At 41.7% G+C, this 26,619-nt stretch overlaps 1 protein-coding gene across 1 annotated transcript in view; it reads left to right on the plus strand.

The window, feature by feature from the left end:
- The window catches only part of LOC135708724 (zwei Ig domain protein zig-8-like), a 176,037-nt gene that overhangs the window by 141,587 nt on the left and 7,831 nt on the right, over positions 1-26,619 (plus strand). The window contains exons 5-10 of the mRNA XM_065231180.1: positions 2,989-3,066; positions 10,341-10,473; positions 10,535-10,654; positions 10,724-10,829; positions 10,912-11,009; positions 11,223-11,576. Coding sequence (XP_065087252.1) covers positions 2,989-3,066; positions 10,341-10,473; positions 10,535-10,654; positions 10,724-10,829; positions 10,912-11,009; positions 11,223-11,353 — 666 coding nt within the window. The 3' untranslated portion in view covers positions 11,354-11,576. The remainder of the gene's footprint in view (positions 1-2,988; positions 3,067-10,340; positions 10,474-10,534; positions 10,655-10,723; positions 10,830-10,911; positions 11,010-11,222; positions 11,577-26,619) is intronic.

The following is a 26,619-nucleotide window of genomic DNA, read 5'->3' on the forward strand; positions in this document are numbered from 1 at the left end:
TCATTGTGGAATTCATCGAAGACGGCTCGAGATTTCCATGTGAAAAAGCTTTTGATCTTGGGCTTAGCGAACAAAATCCACCATTCGATCCAGGAGTCATAGTTTCTGCGCTGCCGGGTCCAATATTGCCACTGGTATTGGAACTCGGCAACGGGAGGTAAAGTCTGAGTACCTGAGATTGAAATCGCCGGCCAGAATGACATGCGCGGTACGATGGCGGAGATAGTAGGTAAGCGTCCCATTGAAAAAGTTCTCCCGAGCTGCACGTAGCGAAGAGCCGGAGGGAGCGTTAACGTTACAGATCGTTGCAAGCAGTCGGCCGTCCAAGCTTCTCTCGATGTGAGTGGCCTGGATGTGTTCCTTCAGGGCAATAGCTGTTCCCCTTCTCGTATGGTCCACATTGAAGAAAACGACGTAGCCAGGCAAGGAGAGCTGTTCGTTCTCTACTTCTTGTAGACACACGATATCGAGGCTATGGCTGTTAATGAAGCTTCGGAGCGCGTTCAGTTTCGTGGGGTTCGTGATGGTGCCGATGTTGATGGACGAGATGTTGTACGACGTGAGAGCCATTTATAAGCGATTGTCCTCGTCCCTCTCGTCGTCGTCGTCATCCCGGCGGAGTTTTTTACCGGCTGGTTTGCCTCGGCTTCGTCTACTGCTCGTGGAAGCGGAGGATTCATCGGTTTCGTTCCCGTTGCCGCTTCTGCTCTGCGATCGCAGCGCATTTTCTGGCTTTTTGAACACGTCATCCAAAACCACGACAGCTTGTGGTGGTGTTAGGAACGAACTTGACGCATTGTGTGCTCGTTGTATTTGCGGTTCCGAAGATACTGATTGGTGTCAACAACTTCAACTTGATGGTTCCTTTGAAGATAAGGGAAGGACGCAGTCTCCAACCCGTCGCTGCAAAAATGAGACTAGGTTGGTGCATCTATGGCGGTGAAGGAGCTAATGAAGCGAGAGCTACGGTCAACTGCCATTCCTGTGTTTGCGCGTCAGATTAAGCTCTACACGATCTTGTCAAGGATTTCTTCACGACGGATGACGTAGGTACGCAGCCAGCAATGAATCTGCTATCCGAGGAAGATAAGCGTGCTAAACGGATCCTGGAGGAAACAACGATTCGAGTCGGCACCCATTATGAAACCGGTCTTCTGTGGAAGTATGACCACATAGAGCTTCCTGACAGCTACAACATTGCTCTTCGTCGGCTTGAATGCTTGGAGAGGAAGATGGATCGAAGCCCAGAACTCAAGAATGCCTTGCAGAAACAACTAAAGGACTACCAACTCAAGGGCTACGCACACCGTGGAGGAGGTAGCTACTGCTGATCCCAGAAGAGTATGGTATTTACTTTAGGAACGGTGCTGAATCCACGGAAGCCGGGAGAGGTCCGCATGATTTGAGACGCTAAAGCTGTTGTAAACGGAATTTCTCTCAACTCAGTACTATTGAAAGGTCCAGATCAACTGACGTCGCTTCCTGGCGTTCTGGTTCGCTTCCGACAGTTCAGTGTGGTCGTTTCAGCTGATTTAAAAGAGATGCTCCACCAACTATACATGCGCAAGAAAGATCGTCACTCGCAGCGATTCCTATTTCGCAGTGATCCTTCCAGAGCTCCAGACATCTATCTAGCATGACTCACAAAGATAGAACAACTAGGTTTAAGTATATAGCTGTAAGATAATTTAACTAGCTGTAAGAGACAATTTAATTTAGCTTTATGCAAATAAATTTCACTTTTTAATTATTCTTCTCCTTTTGTTCGTACCTTCACTATGAAATTCTATTATAATTAGATAGATGACACAGCAGATCTTCACGGTCTATCTTCCTTCTCTTCTTCAGCTCTGTCAACGTGACAGTTTAGCTGACAGTTCGCCCGAGCCGCTACTGTACCTTCACAAGCAGTGTTCCCAGTGCCAACACTGGTTATACTCACAAATCATAGGGAAATTGGGGTAAAACGGGAATTTTCCGTGCTCTCCTATCTACGAGACCTAGCGCAATCGATTTCCTGGACATTTTCACACACAAAAGTGCTCTTCTATTGGTTGGAACCGTTTGCGTTTTGAGAATATCAATTAAGAGTAACAATTGCCGAATTTTTTCCACTGTGCGCAGGCGGGAGGGGGTTTATGAACCGCCTCAAATGCATCTACAAATCACTAGAAGTTATTCAACAGGCACGTAGCTAGCGTTTCACCCTGGGGATGATATTTACTGCTCATCGACCATGTAAAAATGTTCGTAACTCATACGATTCAACAAACTTGTATTATTGTCCCTCATCATTTTAAGAAATGTTAAATCGCTCGAAGACGCTTTCCAAAGCTTTTAAGAAAGACTTACGATGAGTATTAATCTTTTCCCATTACAAGACTAGGTGACGCAGATAGAAAAAAAAGTATAACATGTTTTCAGTCCCTGCTCATCGACCTGTCAGCAAAATTGCAATCGGTGTTTGTTCAAATCCGTTCGGAATCTTCCAAGTGTACTTAAAATTACCTCATTAAGACAATTTCCGCCATTAATCATCAGCAGCAGAGATATGGAAAAAAGAGCCTCCCGTCATGTTTTAATTTTCAGTTTTTCTCACATCGTAACCGATTCCAAGTCTAATCTAAAGCAAGCGAAAGATGCGGTACCACCTTAGACCAGGCTCCAAGGTAAACACATTAATCATGTACTCTTTATGAGCTACGCATCTTTCGCCTCCCCCTATTGCTTTCAGCCGAACCGAGGGGTTGGGAAGCACAGGAGCAAAGCCTTTTGGAATATACGATGATGTCGCGTTCTTTGGCAGAGTGGAATCTGTAGCGTTTGAGTTGGAAATTATGAGCCATCGAGATGAATGAAGCGCGGAAAAAATGTTGGAAATTTCCTTTTTATCATCCCCTACCGGCAAACACCCTTACCAGTCCGCATGTCTGTTAAAAAATTCACACTTTTGTTTGTCTTTTCTATCTCCTTACATCCTGCCAACAGGTTTCCTGGATAAGAAAACGAGATCTACACATCCTGTCAGCGGGAATGGTTGTTTACACCTCCGATGAACGATTTCAGGTAAGTTTGGGAAAATATTTAGCTCGTGTGGTGTGTTGAGATTGGAAATAAAATGCTATCAGGAAATCTTTATGAAGGTATTTTCCTTTTTGTTAAAAAGAAGTAAAAGTTATAAAATGTGACTCAAGACATCAGAAGAAGGTAACAAGTGACATTAATTGGATTTTTTTTTCTGGAACCTGATTAAAAATCCTGCATCATTATTTCAAGACTGAATTCCGGGCATACATTTCATCAAAGAGAAATAAATGTCTACATATGCACATCTACATCTACATCTACATTCTACATATGTAGAAATGTCTTTCTCTTCGATTAAATGTATGTCTGGAAATCATCTGCAGGTATATACAATTCGTTTCCCTCTGCTCGTAATAAACTAACATTTATATTTTGATATCATAATGTGACTTTCTCTGAACTCCATTATACTTAATGGAAAAATAATTGTACCTCAATTTTCAAAATGCCGTATTTAAAATTCAATATATCAAAGATCGAAAATGTCACTTCTAATCGACAAAGTTGAGCCAAGCTTTTTTTCAATTCTTTTATTTAGTAAGGCATGCTTCAACAAAGAAAAATTGTAGATCTAAAGCTAAGGCCCTCCAAGCTGGTTGAGGTCCCCAGCCAGCAGACAGACAGGCGATTCTCAAAATAACTAGGCTAGGCTAATTTTTGGTCAACTTTGGAGTGTTGTAACTTCATCAAATCTGGACTGAATTTAACTCTCTCAGAAGCATTTGACCACGAAAATAGTCATGGTCACCGGATACCAGAGATATTCCAGTTTGTTATGCAAAATCTGTGATGAGTTTTTTTTTTATATGATGCCGGTTGAAAATCTCTATTTTCGTTGAATACACCTAGAGAAGAACCATTTCCAAAGCGAATGATACGCCAAGACCTAAAATCATCTAAAATCAACCGTGATATGGCCATTCCTCTGGAATCGGTTCTGATGCAGGATTCTGAATGCGGTTATATCTGTCAAGCACTCAAAACATGCCGTGCAACAGCTCTTTCTTCAGAGTTTTTCATGAATAGGCTTTCTATAAGCTTCAAATTGATGACTAACCACATTGGAGCAGTTCCAGACCAAATAACGAAAAAATGATTCGACCATCTCCGATTAGTATGATGTGCTTGACATCAATGACCCACATCAACTCACGAAGAGCTACTAATTCCAATCAATAGCGGTGCGGCTTCTTTCTCCTTATATGGATGCTCATTGCAGGCAGCTTTTCGTTGTGTACTGAAGAACACCACCACTCACCACGTGGTGATTGAATAAACAGTGTTTGGTGAGACCGGATGGAATTCAACTTTGAAATCTGTGTTAGGGAAATCGCTTTTCGCAGGCAATCGGTGATAATTTTAATTATCATAGCCACAGTTGCACATTCGTGCAATTTACAATTATGAAATTTTGAGAAATGAAGTCTTAATTTTAACAGATTCGTAGAAAAAACACAATCGATTGGCGTATTAAGAATTGAAATCCATTATCTCTGGATCAAAATCAGGCCACTTTCATGCCACGACCGACTTTGGTTTTTGAAATAGCACCCCCAATGTTGCCTGCAAGAACATGGTATGTTAGATTTTAACATATCTAAATAGAGCTGGAATTAGCTGTATCAGCTTTTGTAAAAAATGACTTCTCTCGATAATTTTCAGAAATTCAAAGCACGCCCACGCAAATCAACATTACCGTCGGGTAGGGGAAGTCTGACCCTACCTGTTGCCTTTTGCTGTGCCCCCACATCAGAGTCCGCCTGTATCCGCGATCAGCAAACGTCAACGCGAACATCAGTGTCCAGCGGCCGAATGTCAAAAGAGGAAAATCGAAAGTAATAATCTCTGCCGAAGAGTGAAGGAAACCCTTATAAACGTGAATTTGCAGTAAAATTGTATTTGATTAGTGTAAAATATATTCTGGATTGATAATCCCACCCACGAAGGGATCTGGTGGTTTATTTCCGGCGATAAAACCATTAGTTTCGTGAGCACTTGTGTTTATACCGGAGTGATATTGAATTGTGTTGTATTTTATGTAGCTGTAGAAGCGTGACCAAATTGTGAGTAGAATGAATTCAATTTATACACTCTTTATTGATAAAATACAATTTAGCTTTAAGATACACGGCACAACTGAACCCAGTGCGTTCTCTGTAAGGAGGTCCGAGTTCAAAATCCAACAAAAGCTTAAAGAATTGGTATAAAACTCTGACGGAAAGATGCCGGAAACGGAATTGTCGTCGATCGAACAACCTGGACAACATGGTGTTCTGTCCCAGGTGTGAGGAATGGTTCCACTATCAATGTGCTGGAGTTGACGAAACCATAGCGGATGAAAGCTGGATGCTCGGCTCTTCCAATTTCTACTCCACTTGGACCGACAAGTACTCCTGTGTCCACGGTGGCTTCCAGTGTACCACCGGTGGTGATGACAGCCGCTGCGGGCAGTTCCAGCCAGTCTGTATTGACGGAACAAGCCAAGGTGGATTTACAGTGGATTAAGGATCAACAAGAATTGCTGGAACGTGAGATGGAGGAGAATCACCGAGCAGAGATGGAACGTAAAAGATTGGAGTTGAAGAAGCTGTCAACCCAGGCCATGTTACGAATTTAAACCGAAAGCCCGAACGATGAACAGCTTGAACGAACAATCAGTTGCGGCAGGAGCCGGTAATGTGCGAAATTGGATGCAAGCGATGGTCGGAGAGATGAGGAACCTTTCAATCGCTCAAAGGAGAGAGGTAGTAGAGGTGACATCGTCGGTCATGCCCGTATATGACATCAGTTCCACTTCGACGACTACAGGTGCCATACCGAACACGTTCGACCTGACTCTGTCATCAACCCTCCTAGGTGCGGTAAGTGGGTCGGTTAACATGCATCCAGTGACTATTTCATCGGTTGAACATACTACTTCGCAAACGCTCACGGATTTACAAGCCGAAATCGATCGCCTTCGTCTAGCTGGGGCAATACCAAAAGGTCTGGTAATTCGAGTGCCAGTAATGTTGGGACAAGGTAGCTCCACTCAAACAAATGTTGTGACGGCCTGTCCTACACTTCCAACGGTGATTTTTTCTTCCCCTTACCCGGGGTTACATCAGCATGGGGGTAGTTAGCCAGCCAACGACTATGATCCCACAAATACAACCTTATCTCGGGATGGCAACAGACATGGGTCAACCATGGATACCTTCTGGATATGCAGTACACTCAACGGCAAGATGTGGATTGCCAATCCTGGTAGCGTGGCCGCAGGTGGAGGACAGCAACCTCTACCGTTTCTCCAGTATGGAGTGAATTCAACGGCAGGATGGGGATTCCCACCCGTAATGAATGCCAGTAGCGTGGCCGCATGTGGAGGACAGGTGCTTCCAAGGATGTATGATCAGGTAGGACAGTATTTAGTGACACCCACCCAGCAGCAGATGATGCCAAGATAGATCATGTAACTAGATCTTCCACCATTCAGAGGGGAGCCGGAAGATTTGCCTCTATTTTACAGTGCGTACATGAACTCGACAGCAGCGTGTGGTTTTATAGACGTGGAAAATTTGGTCAGATTTCAGCGTGCGCTCCAAGGTAAGGCATTCGATGCGGTCAAAAGCCGACTGCTCCTTCCAGCGTGTGTACCTCAGGTTTTCTCCACGCTGTACATGCCTTTATGATCGCCCGGAGTTGATCATCCAGAAGCTGCAAAATAAGATTCAAGACGTTCCAGCACCGAAGTCGGACAAATTGGATACGCTGATTTTGTTCGGGATGGCGGTTAAAAACTTTTGCGATCATCTCGAAGCGGCTAGACAAGTGGCACATATGTGCAACCCAGTCTTACTACAGGAGCTGGTTGAAAAAATCCCGGTGGACTGAGCTTTGTACAAACGTCAGTTTGTGGCAGTTGATCTGCGAACATTCGTGGCCTACATGTCAACACTGGTGGCTGCCCAAGTAACATTGCAATTTTGATCGAGGATTTAAAGCATGCTACAAGTCTAAATCACGGTCTGCAGAACCCTCATAAAACCAAAATTGTTACTTGGATGCGGCATCTGATGTCACGGTATTTTCGGAATGTAATCAATCGCAATCGGGTAGAAGCGAGCGTGTCAGGGACAAGAACTTTCTAAACGCTAATTCAACAAGTGAAGCACCGAAGGAAGAAAGCAAGGAGGAGACCCCTCCAGCAGTGTTATGCATGGCATGCAACCAACGTTGCCAGGTCATTTTGAGAAAAATCTGGACCAGTTGAAATATAAAATCTGGAAGGCTCCAAAAAATCCTGTTTTTAACATAATGCTATTGAAATCAAAATAAATTTATTCAAAGTACCCAAATGTTTATGAATTACATGTTTAAATAAATTATATAAAACAAATAACTTGTTAGCATTGCTTAAATCATCCAAAAGTTATGAAAAGTATTGACACAGTGTGCCAAAAATGTTTAAATATCCGTTACACAGCATTTCAAAAATTGAGTTAAATCGTTGCAGAAAATATTTTTAGAATTGTTTTTTAAACTGTAACTTTAAAAAAAAAATGAGAAGCAAAGTATCAAGCAAATTTGATTGGTTGGATTTTTTAAACTAATAGTCGATGTAGTCCATACTTTTTGAAGCAGTACCATAATATGTCTAAATTTTTTTAATAGTTCTAAATAATTCTAATATTACCCTGAGGTTGATCAGACTTTCAATGTAATTATTGACATCATAGTAGGCAGTAGTAGACATCATAGTAGGCAAGTAAAATTCACCAAGCTGAAGTGGGAATCAAAGCCTAACATCATGGTACTCACACGCAGTTTACCTAAACTACAGGTAACTCAACAGTTTGCTGAATTTATATATTTCCTGGGTCCCAGATAAAGAAATTGTATTGTTAGTCTGAATTTACTTGGAACTCTTAACAGGATACATTCATCCTTTTTTTCAGAGTTCCGTTTGAATCATCCCTGAATTCCATCATACATTTTCTGGATTCCCCTTAAATAATCTGGATAATTTCCCAACTTTTTCAGTAACATTCTAAGAGTTCTCTTGTTATCTCTTATAAATCTCTCTCCGATTCCATAATTCCCTCAAACTAGCAATAATGTCCAAGAATTGACATAATTTTGTTTTCATCTTTCTCTATGAAATTCCCTTAGAATATTCTAAGTAATTTCCTTTGCACACTCTTCCGAATGACCGTCACACTATTCTAAGACCTATCCGATAATTCCCTTCGAGCTGCTTTGTAGGTAAGGTCAGATTGTTTTGAAATCCTCTTCAGTATTTGATAAGTACTTAAATACTTTGCCAAAATGGCATTGAAAGTCTCCCAGAAATTGTCAGATGTTCTTTTGGCATAATTTCGATTACATTTTTTAAAATTTTATAAAAATGAATCTTCATAGAAACATTGGACAGAATTCCATTGAAATTATTCACAGGATTCATATACTCCTTAAGTTTCATCATAAGAACTTTCTATGATTTCTCTTCCGAATTATATTTCCATTCTTCACAAAATCTCCATGCAATTGTCATCAAAGTTTTTAAAAGACAACTGACACTGTCTTCCACCAGAGGTTGCACAGACTGAAAACTAAACACTAGAAAACTGGCAACACACCACACCCAGTAGACCAGTAGAGAAATTTTCAGGTTGCGAAAAGTTCCACTGGCTGGAGCGGGAATCGAACCTTCACTTCGTGGCACTCACAATACGCCTGAATGACGGGTAACACCGCACGACCACGAAGCTTAAAAAGATGGATGGAGCTCTTCTAAGAATTAACTTGAAATTCTCCTTTGGTTTCGCAATGAATTCTCCTCACACTTCACTGTAAACTATTTTCAAAATAACCTTAAAATTCTGAAATTCTAGGGCAATTTAGAATGCTGAAGAAATTTAGGCTGCTGTAACTCAATATCTATAGGTACTTAAAAATGCTAAAAATTACCAGATGCCTTTCAAATTTTCCTTATGAATAATCCTCAAAAATCTCACAAACATACTTCAAAGTCCTGGGGGTGTCTACATTCAAAAGCCAAATTTTCCTATGCTCAATTTATTGTTTTCAATCCTGAACAGTTTTCGATTTCTCTAAATGAAAATATTATGAAATTTTTCTCATATTGAACTTTTGATTTTTTTAATATAGAAAAAATCTAAATAAAAATTCCAACTAAACAAACATTCAGGTCAAATATTTTTAAAGTTTGAAGATTTTTTTGCAGCATATAATCTTTAGAAAATGTCTCCATTTTCATGATTATGCAACCCATTAACATGCAAACAGGTTGTAACAATTCCATGTACGATGTTGCAATAATTTCCAACATGGATGGCCTTCAATAATTAAAGAAGCAGTTATTATTTTTTATCAGAGTGTAAATCAACTGTAATGATAATTTATCTTGCCAGATGCCCGAAAATATTCGTAAACATTTCGTAAATATTTCGTGAGAACATAACGCGAATACTGTTGAATAACAATAATATTCCCTGTCAAATTGCAATTGTCATACGCAAACTTAATTATAATTATTTAATTCTCAACAGTTAACCAGCGTATGGCTGAAAATCTCCTTAACAAAAACAACCAACCTCAACATTTAAATTCAACCCCAATCTCAATACTTCCAACGCTTTTCTTCGTGAAGCGCTCGTGTTTATGTAGATTGCTCGATTGGAACCGCTTTTGACGGTTCGATTTGAACTTTTGGCTTCAGTCTTCGCGCGTCTCTTATTTAATGTCGTCTCTGGTTAAATCCATGGTCACTCAAAGACTGAATAAAATTTTCGATCATGGTCTCTGAGATGGTCTGTTAAATTTCATAGGAAATATTGCTTCGTATCAATAGTTCGAGTATGTATGTTGGAAAATTAAACGTGAGAATGTTGATTTTTATTACACAATTAGGCTTATAATCCGTACATGTTAACGCTCATTATATCATTTTCGCATTAATTTCAATAACATAAACCATGTTTATCATTCGTCAATTATCGTATGAGCAAAAATAAAACGTTTCCCCGAAATATATTGCGGAATCGAAATTGGATCAATTTGCTTCACACCCATTATGCTGTCAGATGATCAAATTAATTGTCATCAGCACATCGTTTAAATGATGCCGACGGGTTTTGACATTCGCCATAATTGGATCATGTTCTGATAATTTATACTATTAGCTTGAACGAGATGTTTTGCTTTTTGTTTTCATTGTCCATGCACACATCTCTCCCGCGGCTGACGGTTAGGTGACACGTTCGGAGAAATCGGAAATCTGGACGATGCAGATTAAGTTCGCTCAGCAGCGGGACTCTGGCGCCTACGAGTGCCAAGTCAACACAGTGCCTAAGATGTCGATGACATTCCAGTTAAACGTAGTAGGTAAGAAGTAGGGAACAAGGCGTGTCTGTAGTTGAGTCGTTCAAACGCATTTCTTCCACAGAGGCGAAAGCCCTCATCCTCGGACCAACCGACATATACGTAAAGATAGGCAGCGCTGTGACGCTGACCTGTATCATCACCCAAGGACCTCACGATTTGGGTACAATCTATTGGTATCGAGGTAAACACACTTCAGCGTGTGTTTTCAAATCATTCCACCACTCAGGGCTACTCCAATTCTATTCCACAGGGACAAACATCATCAAACCCACGGAGACACATCCCAACGAGACATCGATAGCATATCCGCCACGAATATCAGTAGATCTCAAGTGGACCGAAGCTTTAACGTCGAGGTGAGTTGACTCCCAAGAGGATGGACAATCAATTAGTTGGATATATTCCAATTAAACATTGATTCAATTTTAAATTCTGCAGACTGAAAATACTCGATGCCAAGCTGTCAGATTCGGGTAATTACACGTGTATGCCCACGTCTGCAGAAGCCAGCAGCGTGATGGTGCACGTGCTAAACGGTGAGTTATGGTGGTAGACGGGCTAGGTAGGCTTTACACATGAAATATTACAACAATTTTATTTTAGTTTAATTTTTCAATGTTCGAAGCATGCATCCATCTACTGTATAAATGTATTCAATAATCAAATTGACTGCAGCAACCGTTTTCATAGAAGCGATACTCGCTGCGTCCAATTATGCTAATAGCTGGTATCTCCTAATTCCATTTCAGAGGAAAATCCCGCCGCAATGCAACGAGGAGGTAGCATTGCTCGACACAGTACAACCACCTGCCAGCTGTACTTGTGGGCTGTCCTGGTAGTTCTGTTCTCACGGTACTATCGCCCTGATTGGCATTCGTAGCAGTAGCTGTAAACTGCTCCGGTTCGAGTTCTTCTCTATGGGGGAGAGTAGCACTTAAGCCTCCGCACAGACCAACGACCGGACTAAATTGTCTGTTGGATGGCATGTGCGGCCAAACCGGAGCCTCTGAAGCACACAAACGAAAAAAAAAGGAAATCTGTGAACGAAATCAATTTTTGGGACGATATTTGGAGGATGGAACGTTCGGTGCGATCCTAGCAAGGTAAGCCAAACGACGGTTATTTACAAACTCGCACACATCTGGTGATTGGGTGCGGGATGAACGTTGATTTGACCCGCAAGCGTGAATTGTAATGGAATAATAAATTTGATCAAAACTTGGAATGTTGTGCACTAGGAAAACCCAAACCATGAGGGAATGTTTGTTTTGCAAGATGAGTGTTGATCTATGCATGAAAATAATATCGATCTCGTAAAGCTGGGAGCTCTCTCTAGTGATGCATAAACATTTTAAAAATATCCAAGGCAATTGATGATAAAAAATCATGTTTCAATAGTGAAGCGCAGCTGCTGGAATGTTAAATATTATTCAAAACCATTAGCAATGATATGCACTGACCTACGCAGTATACACTTACTAGTACATTCCACTATTTTTACAATGTAACTTTACAGATACATGTTCATATTATGCTACAATAAAAATGTTGTATGCTATGTTGGGACTAAGGAATTCCAACATGTTCCCTGGCTATCGTGATGTGTATATACAGTCAGGAATCCTTATTGCCGGATTCCTTATTGCCGGATTCCTTATTGCCGGATTTCTTATTGCCGGGCTATCCGCGAATAAGGATACCCACAGCTTATGAGATTTTCACTAATAGGGGCTAAGGTGGATTATCTCATTTGTTTCAATATATACAGCTATGCTGTCTTCGACAAAGTTGTTGTGCTGGGATAGACCAACAAGCCTGTGTCATTGAATTCAGGTTTAATTGGGAACTACGACCCTAGAGGCGCTTCACTTTTATGTTACTTATGACGGGAGCTATAATATATGGATCATAGGTCCAACAAAGAATATTTCGTGATCCTGGCCATATAGACAGTTACTGTCTTGAGCCAAGTCCTTCCGGATGGTGGCCATATTAGTTCAGAACTCTCTTACTACGCAGTGCTAGTGTGCAAATGAGCTTGCTATATAAGCTGTATCTCAAAATCCTGGCCAAATAGAAGGTTACTGTCTTCAGCAAAGTTGTTCAGGTGATAATGTCCTTTTGTATGGTGTTCATATTAGTTCAAATCTCTCTCACTACGCAGCGCTATTGTGCATGTGAACTTCCTATATAAACTGTATCTCGAGAACCTGGCCATATAGAACGTTGCTGTCTTCAGCAAAGTTGTTCAGGTGACCAAGTCCTTTCAAACGGTAGTTATATTAATGCAGAACTCTCTCACTACGCGGCGTTAGTGTGTACATGAACTTCCTTAATATGTTATGTGTGGAAAGCTTGTCTATATAAGATATTTCTGTGCAATGTGGGGACAGGAACCGGAAAGGTAGGGGTCAGAACGCTATTTTAAAATCCAAGATGGCGACCATAGGTTCAAGAAAAACTGTCAAATACCCTACAAAATGGGTATTTCTGGAACGGGGACGACGTGTAGAAGTCGGAAATCGATGCCAGACACCATTATGGAATCCAAGTTGGCGGCTATCGGTTCACGAAAAACTATCAAATTTCCTACAATATGGGTATATTCGGAAAGGGGATGACGTGTAAAGGCCGGAAATAGATGCCAGATGCAAATTTGGAATCCAAGATGGCGGCCATCGGTTCAAGAAAAACTGTCACATACCCTATAATATGGATATTTTCGGATATTCTACACCGTGTAGAAGCCGGAAATCGATGCCAGACGTCATTTTAGAATCCAAAATGGCGACCATCGGTTCAAGAAAAACTTTCAAATACCCTATAATATGAGGGGATGACGTGTAGAGGCTGGATATCGATTCTAAACGCCATTTTGAAATTGAAGATGGTGGCCTTTGCTTAAACGTAAACTTTTAATGGGGACGACGTGTATAGGCCCAAAATTGATGTCTGTCACCATTTTGGGATCCAAAATGGTGACAATCGGCTTTCGAAGGGACATTTAGTGTCTATGGATAGCCTCGTATCAGTTCAAAACAGTTAACGTGGACCGCTTACGGGGTAGGTTTGGCGATAATCCACTAGGAAGATGAATGTTGTCTAATTAATGTTTTAAGGTTGGAGCTCAAAATCTTGCCTCGCTTTAATTTTCCTGAATAATGCTTACCAGTCATATTGCGTATAATTTGTATAATGTGTACAACGTATCGTTGAACAAGATGGCAACGTTTCGACTTCCCTTAGCAAATCTTGCATTTTTGCACTCTGTTTGACATTACTGTTCAATTTGCAGAAGGTTTCGAACTCGGAGAGTTGATTTATTTTGAACTCGATTTCTGTCGTGGTGAGATGAAAATGTAATCCATATTCGTTGTAGATGGGTCAAGTTTTCTAACATTTCATCTGCTGTAGCCGGTTTATCTCTTATGATTTCGTTGATTTCACTGTGTTTCTTATCCCCGGCGCACCAAACATTCCGTTAATTTGTTGAATTTCGGACATGATCTGCAAATCCTCGTTGTCGTCTTCATTGCATTGTGACTTCGCGCAATAAGACGGAAGAATTTTATTCAAGCAGTTTACCAACGCTTTGAAAACCTTCATGACGTTCTGACGCAGTTTTCTGTTAACTGTACCACTTCAACGCCTTGATTACAACTTCCGCGAATCAGACAAACGTTCCTTGGAACGTTTCAGCACTTCACAGACGGTGGTTTTGGCCATTTTGAACTCCTTTGCGATCCTCGTACCCGACCATGTCGGTTTTCATATCTTGTGTGCAGAATGAATTCTTTTCTTTTTTCTTCCAAAATAAGGCCGGAAAATGAGTAAATTGACGAAAATTTTATTCAGTCTCCTAGTAGTACCAATAGACTGAGTGAATGCAATCTTTACTTTTCTCAAATTCAGGATTTTTTCCCTGGAAAATCCTGGAAAAACCTGGGAAAGCATGAGGCTGAGTTCCTGCACTTTTGGCGATTATGAGTGAACTAAACTCAAATTTGGGTCGTTCTCATTCGCCGCTAATTTTAACTGGACTGATTGAAAAAAAAAACGAAGAATTATTTTAGGCGCAGGAGTCTACTTTAGTGCAAAATGGGCAGTACAGATTATCGAATAAAACACATTATTTAAAAAAAATTGCTGAAAATTTTCTCATGTCTTGACGTTTTTCGGTTTCAGCATCTGATTTTAATGATGCCCAAAAATCAAAGGTTACTCAGTTTATTTAAGGATGTAGAAGCGAAGCTTTTATACCTCGTTCACATTACAGCGTATATCACGTGATATACGCTGTCTTGCAATGAGCACTCATACATCTAGTTTTCACTGGAAATCCTATGTATGAGTGCTCATTGCAAGACAGCCTATATCACGTGATATAGGCTGTAATGTGAACGGGGTATTACTGTGTGCATATGTGTCTTCAAAGATCAATCCTACATACGTAGACTGAGTTCCATACAAACTGATGTGACCGCTCTAAATCATCTGGAACAGATTCGAAAGTTGAACTGGCAGAATTCCAGTACAAACCTGGTTCATTTGTCCCTAGCGAACAATTATTACATTCGAAGTTTCATAGAATTCTGAGAGTTAAAAGCTGATCATCATTTATGCACCCTAATTTAAATCAAGGCCTACCTTTGTTCACCTGGGTCAAAGCGCCGCACACTGTCAAAAGACGGTCAAAAGTCTTTTCTCACCTTTATCAACGTTTTAGTGCCTAGGTGTCCCCAGAGAAGTTTCTTCAAATTTCATTTTGTATCTTTTGAAATATGCACCTGAATTTTTATTAAGGGGCTATTACAATTAGAAAATCTAACTTTTTGTAGTTACGAGATATTGGATTTATGTTCTTTGGAAAATTGTAGCAAATCAAATTTTAAGAAACTTTGCTGAAAAAATAAAATCTCTACATCTTAACCTCAGAGAGATATAGCTAGTTTTCCCTCAGGACTACCTTTTATTTTCTTTTTCTTTTTATGCGTTTATTTTTACAGGCTCATTTGCCGTAGCTTTGCGGAACCGATATTCATCGTTTGGGTTACAAAATTACTTAAAACTAACGTTAGTAAAGCGGGGGCCGATTACTCGCGGCTATCTCGAGGTTAGGGGTAACAAATTGTAATAAACGGGTGGCAGGGTAGGGATTGAAAACACAAGGTTTTTTAGAGCAATGTGCTCTTGATCTAGAACTAAGTGACATACTGAAGAGAAAGATAAACATGGGGGTACACCGATGGAGACCTAGTGACTTGAGAGAACACAAGATGACACTAACTACTAAATCCTTAGATCGATCCGTTTTAAAAACACATAAATTAAATTAAAATATTCGAGATCTCGGCTCGCCAAGATGTCTCTAACGGACCACATAGGTTGTTTTCCTCGGGCCCTGAAGGATGCGGATAACTCGGATCTAGCAACACAATGTAGGGTGCATGACCTACCACAAGCGCACAAATTGCTGCCTGCGAGCCCGATTCGGAAGAAATGCGAGTCTAACGAGTAGTGATTAGGCATGAGCCTTGACATGCAAAGTATAAAGTCACGGCTCATGTCCAATCCTTTTAACCATGGCTTGTTCGATACCTGTGGGAGAATAGAATGTAACCATGTTCCCAGATCACTCTCATTCCATTTGTGTTGCCAGTTGGTGAGGACGTGCTGACGGGTAATTGAAAAAAATTCCGCAAAGGCGATTTGTCGATCAAAAATATCGCCTTCCATAGCGCCCACCTTAGCTAGCGAGTCCGCTTTCTCATTACCCGGAATTGAGCAATGAGATGGGACCCAAACTAAGGTGATAGTATAAGAGCAGTTAGATAAAGTACTCTATTTAGCTCTGATTTCGGTCACGAAATACGAGGAGTGCTTCATCGGCCTCATTGATCGAATAGCCTCCAACGAGCTAAGACAATCGGTGAAAATAAAATAGTGATCAGATGGTAGTGAGGCAATTTGCTCTACTGCGTAAAATATGGCTGCTAGTTCCGCAACGTATACGGAACAGAGTTTTTGCAGTTGATATGAGGCGCTATGAAATTCGTTGAATACTCCAAATCCAGTGGAAGCGTTTATAGTTGACCCATCTGTGAAAAAACTCTTATTGTTACTGACATGGTGGTACTTGATTGCAAAAATTGAGGGAACAACCATCGACCGATGGTGATCTGGTATTCCACGGATTTCTTGCAACATGGTCAGATCAAAATTTACAGAGGAACTATAAAAGTCTTGGAGGCAAAAACGAGAGGAATTGAATGAAGAAGGGCCAATCTCTAGCGTCATGTAATCGTAATAGAGACTCATGAATGGTTAAAAGGTAAATGAATCATTAAACAATGACGATGTTCCTTAATAAGTAAAAAAAATCTCCTTAAAATAGATCGGGTTGCTCCTTAAATGATTGATCAAAATACGTTAAAAATCTTAAAATGCTCAGTAAACATTTAAAGTACGCTCCCTAAAATAGAGAAAACTGTACATTAAGTATTTGAAAATGCTCCTTAGCATGCACCGCTTTGCACCATTTTGAAGTGTAATTGTACCATATATCATCGGAAAAGCTGCTGTAGAAAGGTTAATAAGTACCATGAAATCAGCTGAAATGTTCAGTAAAAATGCACAAATGCACACAATGATTTACTGAACATTTCAACTGATTTCATGGTACTTATTAACCTTTCTACAGCAGCTTTTCCGATGATATATGGTACAATTACACTTCAAAATTGGTGCAAAGCGGTGCATACTAAGGAGCATTTTCAGATGCTTAATGTACAGTTTTCTCTATTTTAGGGAGCGTACTTTAAATATTTACTGAGCATTTTAAGATTTTTAACGTATTTTGATCAATCATTTAAGGAGCAACCCGATCTATTTTAAGGAGATTTTTTTTACTTATTAAGGATAATTTCATTTGTTTTATTGAGCAAAAGTAGGGCTGCCCTCATGAATCTTGTTTGAGGATTTCTGTCGAGCAGCTTCTCAAAGTTTTCTATTACCAATGGGTTCATTACTTCACAACGGATAAGAAACCGGAAGGACAGTTCCGCGAAACGATCTGTCAGTGGGAGAACACCCGCGAGTACTTCGAGGCTCATCGTATGCGTCGAGTGCATACAGCCAAGCGCGATTCGGAGGCAACGGTATTGAACTCGTTGCAGCTTCAAGATATGTGTTTTCGCCGTGGATTGAAAGCAGAAGCTACCGTACTCTAGAACCGACAAGATGGTTGTTCGATACAACCTGATAAGATCTTCCGGGTGTGCTCCCCACCAAGTTCCGGTAATTGTACGAAGAAAATTGATTCTTTGTTGGCATTTTTGTTTCACATACGCAATATGTTTTCCCCATGTGCATTTGGAATCGAACCAGACACCTAAATACTTGAAAGATATACTTTGAGTGATTGTTCTACCCTTTAGTTGAAGCTGTAACTGTGCAGGATGATGCTTCCTAGAAAAAAACAGCCAACTCAGTTTTCTCCCGAGAGAATTCGATACCCAGCTTCATAGCCCAAGTAGACAAATTGTCTAAGGTATCTTGCAATGGTCCTTGCAGGTCCGGTGCACTTGGCCCTATAACGGACACAACCCCGTCATCTGCAAGCTGCCTTAGCGAGCAATTTTCATCAAGACAACCATCAATGTCTTTGACATAAAAATTATAAAGAAGGGGGCTTAAACATGAGCCCTGGAGGAGACCCATGTAACTAATTCGTGAAGTTGTCGAGTTTCCATGAGAAAAGCTCATATATTTCTCAGACAACAAGTTGCTCAAATAGTTGTTCATGATTGGTGAAAGCCCACTATCGTGGAGTTTATCCGAAAGGACATCGATACAAACAGAATCAAAAGCCCCCTTAATGTCCAGGAAAACTGAACCCATTTTCTGTTTTTGCGCATAGGTCAGTTGAATTTCAGTTAAAAGCAACGCAAGACAGTCGCTCGTTCCTTTGCCTCTCCGAAATCCAAATTGCGTATCTGAAAGTAAACCATTCGACTCGACCCATTTGTCTAGACGAAAATGAATCATTTCTCCAACAATTTCCGCATACATGACAGCATCGCGATGGAGCGGTACGAGTTATAATCCGACGCGGGTTTACCAGGTTTTCGAATGGCGATAACCCTTACTTGCCTCCAGTCATCCGGAACAATGTTGTGCTCCAGAAATTGATCGAATAAGTTCAACAAGCGTCTCTTCGCGACGTCTGGGAGATTTTTAAGCAAGTTGAATTCTATCCATTCCAGAAGCTGAGTTGTTACATGAGAGGAGAGCAAGTGAGAATTCCACCATAGAAAACGGGGAATCTATTTCGTTATTACCCGACGGACGATCACGAACGTTGGTTTGAACCGGTATCGAATCCGGGCAAACTTTCCGCGCGAAGCTGAAAATCCATCTATCCGAGTACTCCTTGTCTTCATTTATCGGTGATGACGCGTTTCGCATTCTCCTGCCGACATTCCAGAATGTTCTCATGGAAGTCTCTCGCGACAAACCATCGACGAACCGACGCCAGTAGCCGTGTTTTTTGGCTTTAGTCAAGCCCTTAAAGGTTTTCTCGAGGGCGGTGTATCGCTCGAAATCCTCGACCTTACCGTGTTTGCGGCAGCGTTTAAACACGGCGGACTTCTCGCTGTTCGCGTCGGTGCATTCCTTATCCCACCACGGGGTGGGAGGTCGCTTGCGAACGGAAACACCCGGAACACGTTTCGTCTGTGCTCGCAGCGCACAATCGATGATGAGACGCTCGAGAAAGGAGTACTCGTCCAGCGGAGGAAGTATGTCGACCGATTGACTGGCATCAAGAATCGCGGTCGCGAATTTTCGCCAGTCAATGTTTTTTGTAAAATCGTACGCGATGTCAACCGAGCGAGTAGAAGATGAACCATTGGTAATAGAAATTTTGATTGGCAAATGGTCACTACCGTAGGGATCTTGAATTACTTTCCACGAGCAATCTAACGATAGTGAACTCGAGCAAAGTGAGAGGTCTAATCTGCTTATTTTTGCTGGAGGTTTGGCTACTCGTGTTGCTTCCCCGGTGTTCAGAATTGTCATTTTGAAGAAGTCGCACATGTCGTATATCAAGGTTGAGCGGTTGTCGTCGTACAGTTCCCCCCAGACTGTACCGTGAGAGTTAAAATCTCCCAAAATCAACCGTGGCTCTGGAATAGCCATACAGATATCCGCGAAACTATGACGAGAAATGGCAGTTCACGGTGGAAGATATACTGAGGCAATACTGAGGCATTTACCTCGAATATTAACCTGACATGCAACAACTTCAATGCCTGTCACCGAAGGCAGATCGATTCTGTAGAAGGAATGGAGCTTGTTGATCCCCAGAAGCACCTTTCCATACTAATCTGCGCGGTCAAGGCGAATAATGTTGAAATCGTGGAAAGCAAGATCGTTGTCTGAAGAGAGCCATGTTTCACAAAGGGCAAATGCATCAGAAAGTGAGTTGTTAACTAAAAATTTAAATGTGTCAAGTTTTGGCATAAGACTTCTACAGTTCCACTGAAGAACAGAGATCATATCCCCGACCTCATTCGGAGAATTATCCATCGAAGGATATGATCGATGCAAGGAAGGACCACCTAGAAGCTAGTTGCTTCAAAAGAGTTTTCACCATTGGCAGCACTAAATTAATAATGCTCCTCGTTGAGTCAGAGATATTTAATATACTGAAGAAGCTATCCACAATACCAGAAAACGTGAACATGGGGGCATGTTCTTGCTGATTATTCAGCTGCTTTTCTGGCCGAAAAACTGGGACATCTGGGGTTTCAGATGATCCTGGAAGTGACGGAAAGTTCTTGTCATAATTACAAGGTTTAAAACCCGGTGGAATAGGTTTCGGTGCATTTCCGTTACCTCTTGATTTTTCCAAGTCCGTACGAGTGGCCTTACGAGGCTTTTCGGTGGCGTGTTTTTTTGCTCGTTTTCTCGTATTGCCTTTAAAACAAACGGACTACCCTCACCGACCTCTGAGTCAGAGTCTAGATCATCAACTGGCAAAATGGAGAACGTATTACTGCTTTTTGGTGTGGTCTGAGAAGATGAAGCGGTATTCTTCAAGAGTTCTGCTAGAGTTCTCTTGGAGCGAGCTTGCAGAGAACGCTTAAGTTTTTCTCCCTGCTGTTTGTACCTCGGGCAGTCAGTCAGGGTATGCAGGCTTTCCTTGCAGTACACGCATTTTGGAGGAGCACCGCAAGGGCCCTCTTGATGTTGCTCGCCACACATATCGCAGTGTGGTTTGTTCGAGCAGTAGTCCGATGTATGACCAAGTTGTTTACATTTAGAGCAGTTCATTACCCGAGGTACAAACAGACGTACAGGCAGCTGAACCTTGCCAATAGCGACGTAGTGAGGTAACGCTGAACCCGAAAAGGTCACACGAAACGAGTTTGACAGGGAATAAGTTTTTTTTTTGGAGCCTACTACGGATACTGACTGCATTTGAAGGCAGTCCAATATCTTCACCTTCGGCAGAGCACGGTTTTTAAAGATTCCGAAGGAATCGGGACCCAAGAAATCATCACTAGTCAAACTCGCTCGCGCTGACCACTTCTTCAATTTCTACCTCACTACTGGGTATGTAGACTCGGTATTCCAATGAAAAAAGCTCGCACCCAACAATTTGGTTAGCCTGCTTCCGGTCATCAACGGTAACGCACAGTTTTATTGGTGTTACCTTGAAAATATCGGTAACGGCCGAAAAATGTGTTGTTAGATCCTTAGAGATCCTCGGAATGTTCAAAGGTTTTTGTTTGGGCCGGAAAAAAACAACCCATGGGCCTTTCGAGGCTTCTGGGTAAGCCTTTAGGGGAGCGCAGAGGTTTTCGGGGGCAATGGTGTGGGGGATGCAGGTGGACGAGGAGGAGATGGTGGGGGAGAGGGTTGTGGGCGATACCTTTTCTTGGGATATGCTCCAGTATTTTTGCTGGAGAGTGAGTCAACTGGAACGTCAAGGGTTTCCATTTCCACAACTTCCTCGAGACTTTCGTGTGAGGTGGAATTAAGAGTTTCGTCGTCTGAGATGGAAAGCGACCATCCCCCGCCTTTATCATTTGCATCCATTGCGGTTAAATATCGCCGCAATGGTGTTTTTGATAAATATTTTACAAATAATTACAGTTATTTCCAATAATATCACAAATTGAAAAAAAAAATATAAAAAAAAATTGATTTAGCTTTACTCTACTAAAGAGTAATACGAAAGAAAAAAAAATATATATATATACTAAAAAAAAATTTGAATCACCCTAACTATACTATACTTAAAAATAGCACGAGAAAAAAAAATCAAGAAAAAAAAATTTTGGATTACCCTAATTATGACCCAACCTAATTTAATATCGGACCATGCGGGGAGATGCGATACTGGTGAAAACAAAGCGACACGGTATACTTATTGCACTGAGGCGGCAGATGACTGGTGCGATGCTATTTTTTGCCCCAACGGCTGTTGGGTCGATAACCTTGTAGCTGGGATGCCTCGGTCACCTCGGTAGGCAATTTAACGTGCTTTCGTTGTTGCTATCAATTTATTAATTTCGTTAATTCTGGAATCTATGTTATGAATCTGCCTCTTCGTGTAAATTTGTTATTCTAGTGTCACTCTATTCTGAGCTACCTGAATTTTGTTCCTGTGAGTTTGTGCACATGATTCCCACACCGGAGCAGCGTAGAGGATCGCAGGTGCTATGGATTGTTTGTAGACGGCCAGTTTGTTCACCCTTGAGAGGCGAGATCTGCGGCAAATCAGCGGATACAGACACCTCACCAAAGTAGTAATCTCGGCAAAAGTGCATACTAAACTAATGGAGTCGGATTTAGTTTGGGCGATTGCCGATGGAGGAACATGATTGTTTGTGTGTTTTTTATCAATTAATTTATTTGTACAGGCTCAATCGAATAAACTTTACAGAGCCAAGTTATCATTTTCGTTATACATAATTGATGTCTTAAATCTAGATTTAAAGGAACTGAACCGATTACTCGCGGTCATCTCGAGGTTAGTAAAGATTTACAGTTTTATGGATGGGGAGAGGGAGGAGGAGTTATGATTTACGATACAAATATTTCATTATTCCTAAAACATGAACTTATTCCTATTCAATTTGGTATCCACAGTGTAATTATACAATTATTACAGAAACAAACATAAAAAAAAACCCCACACGAACAAAACAAAAACTAAACACAAGGTTAGTCAAACTAACAATCTAAAGTTAATATTCTTAAAGAAAACATACATAAGTTTCATAAACTCCAGATCGCGTCTACCCAAAATATCTCGAACTGGAACATTAGGTTGTCTACCTCGAGCCCGAAGGGAATCGTACAACTCGGATCTGACTCCACGATGCTCAGCACAAGACCAAATAATATGATCGGCGTCTTGGTAACCTTGTACACATTCACAGAGATTGCTGTCCCCCAGTCGAACACGGAACAAGTGAGCGTTTAACGAATAGTGATTGGACATGAGGCGAGACATCATACGAATGAAGTCTCGACCCACATCCAACCCCTTGAACCAAGGAATCTTCGACACCTTAGGGATGATCGAATATAGCCATCGTCGCAAACTTCCTTCGCTCCATTTATTCTGCCAGCTGACGAGTGACTGTTGACGATAAATGAAGAAAAATTCATCGTAGGCGATTTGTCGATCGTAAATATCGCCTTCCATAGCGCCCACCTTAGCAAGTGAGTCCGCCTTCTCATTGCCCGGAATCGAGCAATGAGATGGGACCCATGCAAAGGTGATGACAAAAGATCTTAAAGATAAAGCACTTAAAAGCTCTCGTATTTTCATGAGAAAATACGAGGAGTGCTTTACCGGTCTCATAGAACGAATAGCCTCGACAGAACTGAGACTATCCGTAAAAATAAAATAGTGATCTGGTGGAAGTGAGGCGATCGTTTCTAGCGTATAGTATATAGCCGCCAGCTCAGCAATATATACGGAACAGGGACCCTGAAGCATTCGAGAGGCGCTATGAAATTCGTTATAAATACCAAAACCAGCAGACGCCTCTATTAATGATCCATCTGTGAAAAACGATCTTGCGGAATCAACTTGACCAAACTTTGCAGTATATAGTGACGGAACAATCATGGAACGATGATGTTCTGGGATCCCACGAAGTCGGAGAAGCATACACGATGAGGATTATGCTGTGAAGGGCTGACATCCAGTGTTATGTACACGTAGTACAATGACATAAAACGAGTTTGTGGGTTCAGCTCAAGAAGCTTTTCAAAGTTTTCGATTACCAGTGGGTTCATAACTTCGCAACGGGTGAGGAGCCGATAGTGGCAACATGCCCGCCAACACTTCTAGACTCATCGTATGAGTCGAGTGCATGCATCCTAACGCGATACGGAAACAACGATACTGGATACGTTCCAACGATACGTTTGATGATGTGATTTTAGCCGCCGACTGGAAACAAAAACTACCGTATTCTAAAACCGATAAAATCGTTGTCCGGTACAACGTTAGAAGATCTTGCGTATGGGCTCCCCACCACGTTTCGGTAATTGTTCGGAGAAAATTGATCCTTTGTTGGCATTTTCGTCTCAGATACTCAATGTGGTGCATTTTGAATCGAACCAGACCCCAAGATATTTGAAGGACATAGAATGAGTGATCGGTTTACCCAAAAGTTGAAGCTTTGGTTGTGCTGAGCTATGCTTCCTAGAAAAAACGACCAACTCAGTTTTCTCCGTGGAGAATTCGATACCTAGCTGAATAGCCCAAGTAGACCAATTGTCTAAGGTATCCTGTAAGGGTCCTTGCAGGTCGACCCCTTTGGGCCCTGTCATGGATACTACGCCGTCATTTGCAAGTTGTCTCAACGTGCAGTTGTCACTTAGACAATTGTCAATTTCTCTGACGTATAAATTATACAAAAGGGGGCTTAAAATGAGCCCTGGGGGAGACCCATGTAACTAAATCGAGAAGCTGTAGAGTTTCCATGAGAAAGCTCATATGTTTCTCTGACAGCAAATTGTACAAAAAGTTATTTATTAATGGAGAAAGGCCACACGCGTGGAGTTTGTCTGAAAGGACTTCAACCGATACTGAATCAAAAGCCCCCTTAATATCCAAGAACACAGATGCCATTTGCTCTTTTTTAGCAAAAGCCAACTGAATTTCTGTGGAAAGCAACGCGAGACAGTCGTTCGTTCCCTTGCCCCTACAGAATCCAAATTGAGTATCTGAGAGTAGGTGGTTCGTCTCAACCAATTTGTCCAAGCGAAAAAGGATCATTTTCTCTAACAATTTTCGAATGCACAATAACATCGCGATGGGACGATACGAGTTGTGATCTGAAGCGGGTTTTCCAGGCTTTTTAATGGCTATTACTCTCACTAGCCTCCAATCATCTGGAACAATATTGAGCTCCAGGAACTGACAAAACAAGTTCAACATGCGCCTCTTAGCGACGTCTGGGAGGTTCTTCAACAAGTTGAACTTGATTCTATCAGCCCCCGGAGCCGAATCGCCACACGAAAAGAGCGCGAGTGAGAGTTCCAGCATTGAAAAAGGCTGGCTGATCTCGTCTACCGAATTCGTCGTTTCGCGAGGAATCATCTGTGCCGGCACGGAATCAGGACATACTTTTCGCGCGAACTTGAGAATCCAACGATCTGAGTACTCCTCGCTCTCGTTGTTCGAAGACCGGTTACGCATCCTGCGCGCCGCGTTCCAAAGCGTATTCATCGACATTTCGCGCGATAATCCGTCCACGAATCGCCGCCAGTATCCGCGTTTCTTGGCTTTGATAAGGCTCTTGAATTGTTTGTGTTTTGGAGGCATTGATTTTAATTTTCCACGTGGTGGCATAATCCGCTAAGGCGTTGAAGTTTTTTCGTTATTTCGCGAGGCATCCTTCCTTTGACGGCTATTGCGGTATCATCTGCGAACAGGAAAAACACGCAACCGTCTCCTAGAGGGGGATTGTCGGAAGTGTAAATGCTGTAAAGCAACGGGCCCAACAGACTACCTTGCGGGATTGGGATGGAAAATGTGTCTGAAAGACAACCATTCAACGATACCTTAAACGACCTTTGCTGGAGGTAGTTACGGGTGATTTTTACCAGATTTAATGGGAAGTTGAAGCTACAAAGCTTGTACACAAGTCCGTCATGTCAAACATTGTCAAACGCCTTTTCGACGTCTAACAAGGCCATGGCTGTGGACTTGGATACAGCTTTGTTACTTCGGATGTTATTCATCACCCGTACTAGCTGGTGATTGGTGGAGTGCCCCTTCCTAAACCTGAACGGTTCCGCTAGGAGAATGTTGTTTTCCTCGACAAACATGAGCAAACGATTGAGAATGAGTTTCTCGAACAACTTGCTCAGCGCTGAAAGAAGGCTGATTGGTCTGTAGCTTGAAGGCAATGTTGAATCATTACCGGGTTTGCGGATGGGTATGATTTTTGCTACTTTCCAGATGCTTGGAAAGTAGTGCAGTTCCAAACATCTGTTGAAGATAGCGGTTAGAAGAGACTGCACTTTCATGCACTTTTCAAGAACAAGTTGAATATACCGTCAAACCCTGGAGCCTTCATGTTCTTGGTGCATTTCAGCGCTGAGCAAATCTGTTGTACTGTAATCATATCGACGGGAGGCACGACACAAGGGGAGGCATCTAGGTTTTGAACGCATTGCGCAACCTGATCTTCGAGCGGACTTTGGATAGTATAGCCAAGCAAATGCGATGAAGCGACATGCTCGCCGATTGCATTTGCTTTCTCATGTGGGGTGATTAAAAGCCGATCGTCTTCATTTTCGACTCTGAGAGGTGGAACTGGTTTGAGATGAGTTTTGAGGACCTTGTCTACCTTCCAAAATGGTCTGGAGTGGTCTTCCAGATCCTGGACAACACGCCCGAAACTTTCACTTTCACCCACGTCGATGCTGTGCTTGCGGAGGAAGTCGGCAAGCTCAATCTGCTTAGCTCTTACAGAGCAAGCGTTCCAGGTAGCGATGGTTAGCGGTTTAGACACCATACTGGTTGATGAACTTACCGAGCACTTGGATCTGTTCAGGCTTATTGCGGCACTTACGTAGAGCAACGGTCATGTTGATGAAAATCTCCAT

The sequence above is a fragment of the Ochlerotatus camptorhynchus genome, unplaced genomic scaffold (assembly GCF_037179485.1).
Source record: "Ochlerotatus camptorhynchus isolate MF236.1 unplaced genomic scaffold, CSIRO-AGI_Acam_v1.1 ptg000001l, whole genome shotgun sequence".
Taxonomy (NCBI): domain Eukaryota; kingdom Metazoa; phylum Arthropoda; class Insecta; order Diptera; family Culicidae; genus Ochlerotatus; species Ochlerotatus camptorhynchus.